The 4,564-nt window shown below is 29.7% G+C and overlaps 1 protein-coding gene across 3 annotated transcripts in view; it reads left to right on the top strand.

Annotated features, from left to right (window-relative positions):
* LOC110037764 overlaps positions 1-3,882 on the top strand; it is an 18,796-nt gene extending 14,914 nt beyond the window's left edge. For 2 of the 3 annotated variants that reach the window (XM_020742504.1, XM_020742577.1), the window contains exons 3-4: positions 2,912-3,276; positions 3,674-3,882. In XM_020742504.1, coding sequence (XP_020598163.1) covers positions 2,912-3,276; positions 3,674-3,713 — 405 coding nt within the window. In that variant the 3' untranslated portion in view covers positions 3,714-3,882. Of the gene's footprint in view, positions 1-2,186; positions 2,299-2,911; positions 3,277-3,673 lie in introns of all 3 variants that reach the window. The other variant, XR_002295376.1, reaches the window with a different exon arrangement.
* Positions 3,883-4,564: the final 682 nt, after the last annotated feature.

Here is a 4,564-nt window from a genome sequence, read left to right as displayed (position 1 = left end):
TTCATCTATGAAACACGGACACGACATGACAACACGATACAAGATAATTGAGAAAACCAGGATGACACTTCATGGACATGTTTTATATTTAATTAATTATTAATATGGAATATATAGATTTTTTTTATTCTTTATTAAAATATTATAATAAAAATCATGCAAGAAAAAAATTTAACTTCATAAATTTAATTTATATTATAAAACCTATTCCTTGTGAAAATTATTTTTTTAAATTAGATATGTTATGTTTCAAAACAATTCATTCAACTTATCTATTAAAAACTTAAAAAAAAATTATGATTATAAAGAGGAAAGTACTAATGCTCACCTGTGAAAATTATATGCGCATTCGATGCTTGAGTTTAACGAATGATAAAGGGAGTTTTAACATGTTGAGAGATGGGACAATTTCGACAATGAGATATAATTAAAACTATATCTATAATTATAATTTTCTAATTTCGATATCGCAATTTCTTGAAATTGTGTTAAACTCACATTCGATGTAGTGTTGAGGTGTGTTATAGACGTGTTTGGGCTAAAAAAAATTCTAACATATATTTTGTTATGTCGAATAAGTGATGAGACTTGTCAAACAAGTGTCAGTGTTCAATATGTGTCTGCACAAGTACGACATATTTTTAGAAGTGCAGGTCCTACATGACTTTTCATAGTGTATGTTGTTATTTCATTTGCATGCATGATTAGTTTAAATATGTTCTTTGAGTGTAATTTTTTTAATTCTTTAGTCAATTGGCTTTAATTTCTCTTGTTTATTTTTTATAACTTTTTTGAATGTGAACAAGTTCAATCTTTTCATCATAATTAAGGAGCTTATTTCAGCTATTTGTGGTTATGCGAATTTTTGTTAGCCTCCATCTTTTTTATTCATATTAATTTGTCTAATGTTATTAAATGCAATAATCCAATCATTTGGATGTTTAGGTAAGAGTGAGACAAGAATAGCAACTCTCATCTCCCAATTGAGCACCTTCACTCATGAGATTAAATAGCTAGGCTAACTCTTTATTTTGACGTTTATAATTTGAGATAAGATTGTTGTGGAACATTAGTTGGAAAATTAATGATAGACGCTAAGAAAAGAGTTTGATTAATTTTGTGTTCAAAAACTTCAATTCATAAATAATAAATCTTTGAGATTAAGAGTTTGTTTGGGGTACCTGCAACTTATTAAGTAGTTGCTGAAGAATAATGATGTTGCAAAAAACAGTGGTGACCATTGTTTTTTTTTTAAAGTCAAACCGCAATTAGAAAGCTGTCACCGCACCTAGCCAGCACCAGTGGGAAAATGCTGATTTTAGCGCAGTTGTATTTCATTTGTATTTCAGCTATACTTTGATGAGATCTCTGAGCTAACCATCAGCGAGTCTGAATCTAATTTTGTATGAATTGATTGAAAACTAATGCTTACCATGTAATTTGAAAATTTTGTAAGCGTAACGTAAAAGGAAAAATGAATTTTTCCTTAATAGGATGAACAGACCGGAACATTTCTTTTAGGTTGTAGCTGTTGGAAAAACCTATTATTATGGTTGACAGTCAGCAATACCAATTTTTACGCCATTACTGAAACATACAAGTCCATGAAATTGCTGAGAAATCTTGAAGCACGAATTAAGGAGGACTTCTTTTCTATTGCCAAAAAATTGGACTCTGATGACTAATGCCAAAGCATGCAAGACCGATCACGGAGTTTGAGGAAGTTGTTGTAAAGCTAAAGGATCACGCGGTGCTACTTTAGACTCTCCTAATATGACAAGAACTGAAAGTGAAGGGATATAGGGTATTTGAAATCTCCTATCTGTTTTTTTATTATTATTATTATTTTTTTATTGTAAGATTTACTTCCGTACCACTCAATTCTTATGTATTTACAAATCTAACAAATATACTATATATATATATATATATATATATATATCGCTTTGCCTATGCATGAAAAGATGTATTCTTTGTGCACTTTTTCTGTGTCATATATGCTCATCACTTATTATCTTGCTTTTAATAATAAGGGTAAACGTCATTATTATCATGCAAGTTTTGGTATAGAAGCATAGTTAAGCCTACTTGTGCAGCTAAAATGTGGATTAAGTTGTTATTAAGGATGTATGTAATTAAATTACACTGTTAGCAGTCATTGCTTAAACCTATTTTTGCTAAAACAGACTACTGGCTCTCTTTACTTCTGGGCTGCCCATTTAACTGGTCCAATATGGTGACCATTTGCTTCTTGGTGCAGTGCATGGCTGGAGACAGTTGGTCTTATTGCTGGAATTGGTACACATGTTGAGCTTCACTTTGATTATGTGTTATAAATCTTCAATGCAATATCTAAATGCATTTTTTTACATTTTGGATGTGTTAAAATGTATTAAGATGTATTAAGATGCTCATAGATAGCAATTTCTTTTTCTTTGTTTATTGTGGCAGTAGATGTATTAAGATGCTCATAATAAAATTCATCTACCAATAGTAAAATGGGAGCATCTAAAATCCATGATATCAAAGTAATTTATTCACTAATAATTGAACTGAAATATAATCATTGCGGTAATTCATCTTAGAATGGATATAAACTACAAATAAATCTAATAAATGACTTTACAAACTTAAGCAACTTTCCAAGCTACTTGAAGTACATGCCTCTAAGATCTTCTTTCATTCATGCATAACTAATAACGTAAAATTATAACAATAATAGGCTTTAATTTGTAAGAAATAAAATTATTAGACAAAATATATTGGGAAAAGTATAAATTACAAGATGGCATAAATATAGAAGTTAAAGTTTAGGTGCTAGATATCTAAATACATATGGGAATTAAGTTGTATGTATGTAAAACTTTTATTTTCTGAATCTACCATGTCACTCTTTTTCGTCTTTTTGCAGTTGAAGAAGAAAAGCAATTCCAAACCAGCGATGGCCGAACCGTCCACAGCTTCTGTAGACATAGGCGAAGGAATGGTTGTGAAGGACAACGAAAATGAAAAGAACATTAAAGTCTCGAACACGGCGACAACTCAGGATGCAGCCTCTAAAATCAGCCCCCAAAAAGGTGGGAAAGGAACTTTCCAAAAGAACACTGTCAATGTTAAAAATGACAAATGTAGATCTCGTAAGAAGAGCATTTGGAAGCGAAAATCTCAACATATAGTCGGCGATCAAAATAACGGAAAAGACCTACACCGCCCGAGCATGGCCAATGCAAGAAAGAAGAGCAAATTTCCATCAAGAGAAGAAATTTCACGAGCCAGGTAAGGTCTCACACCTCTCCAATTTCCTTGCTTAAAAATCTCTATTTGTTCTATTAAAAAAGAATTACTTTAATTGTTATGTAACTTTAAGAAACCATGGTAATAATGTGCCAAAACATATTGTGATATTCAAAAAAGGAGACTTTTGCTTACCAATTGCCTAAAACTTTGAATATAACGGCTATTTTTCTCTCACTCACACTATCTTATGAATATACCTCCTTTATATTCCTTTTTTGTGGTATTTTCATACATACCCATCCCATGTATTTATATATCTAACACCTATACTTTACCTTTTACATTTATAGTGCCAAAATATTTCATGTCACATAAAAATTACCATTTTTTAAAAATTTTACCGACCTTTATTCAAATTTGTGCTGATGTTTTATAGGGAAGAGAAGAGAAGAGCCCTGAAGAAGCAGAAGATTTAAACTGCAATAGAATAGAGTTCAAATCTGAAGGCTTAAATTGATTTTTGTACTAGAATTAACTAATTTGTTTATGATTTTCTTAGAAGCAAAGTTTTGAATTGTAATAATGATTTTTGTCTCTGTGTATGTTGGATATTTGTGCAATATATGTGTTTTAATTCAATCATACCCCATGATTTTTATCTTTTCCACAATTTTTTCACGTTAAAAAACTTTGTCCTCTTATGATTTTTTTTTTAATCTGTGTGCATGTTGGATATTTGTGCAATATTAAGATTTTAAATTATCATTACATTCTTGTAAATTTTCTAGCATGCAACGATAGAAAAAAAAAATTAATTTTTATTTTTAACCCAAGTTAAACCATTTAATCTCTTAATTAAACCATGAAACTTTTAACATCCTCTTCTTTTGGTTCAATATTTGGTCTGATTTTTAAAATAATTATTATAATTTTTTATTAATGCTAATAGATTTATAGCGAGTTATAAGTTGAACAAAGGGCTCAAAATTACTTTGTTTCAATTCATGGATCAAAGGGCTCAATAAGGAAAAAAAATTAGGCTAGAATATCATATATAAATTATATTAAAATGGCCTTAAAAATTATTAAATTTATTTTGAGAATAATACTGCTTATATGGGTTATAATGCATATTGCCTACTTATATGATAATCATTTTTTGTGATTTGTTCGGTTCTAGAGCTGATGTATGATCAAGCAACTTTGAAAGAAAAACTATAGAAATTATGATAAAGCTGATCAAGCAATTGTTTATGGGGCTATGAGACATTCATATTTCTTATATATTTTTATATCCAAGGCCTAAACATTCATAACCTTCAATTAT

This window comes from Phalaenopsis equestris, unplaced genomic scaffold (genome assembly GCF_001263595.1).
Source record: "Phalaenopsis equestris unplaced genomic scaffold, ASM126359v1 Scaffold000002, whole genome shotgun sequence".
NCBI classification, from domain to species: domain Eukaryota; kingdom Viridiplantae; phylum Streptophyta; class Magnoliopsida; order Asparagales; family Orchidaceae; genus Phalaenopsis; species Phalaenopsis equestris.
This window is presented reverse-complemented; position numbering and strand designations above follow the sequence as displayed.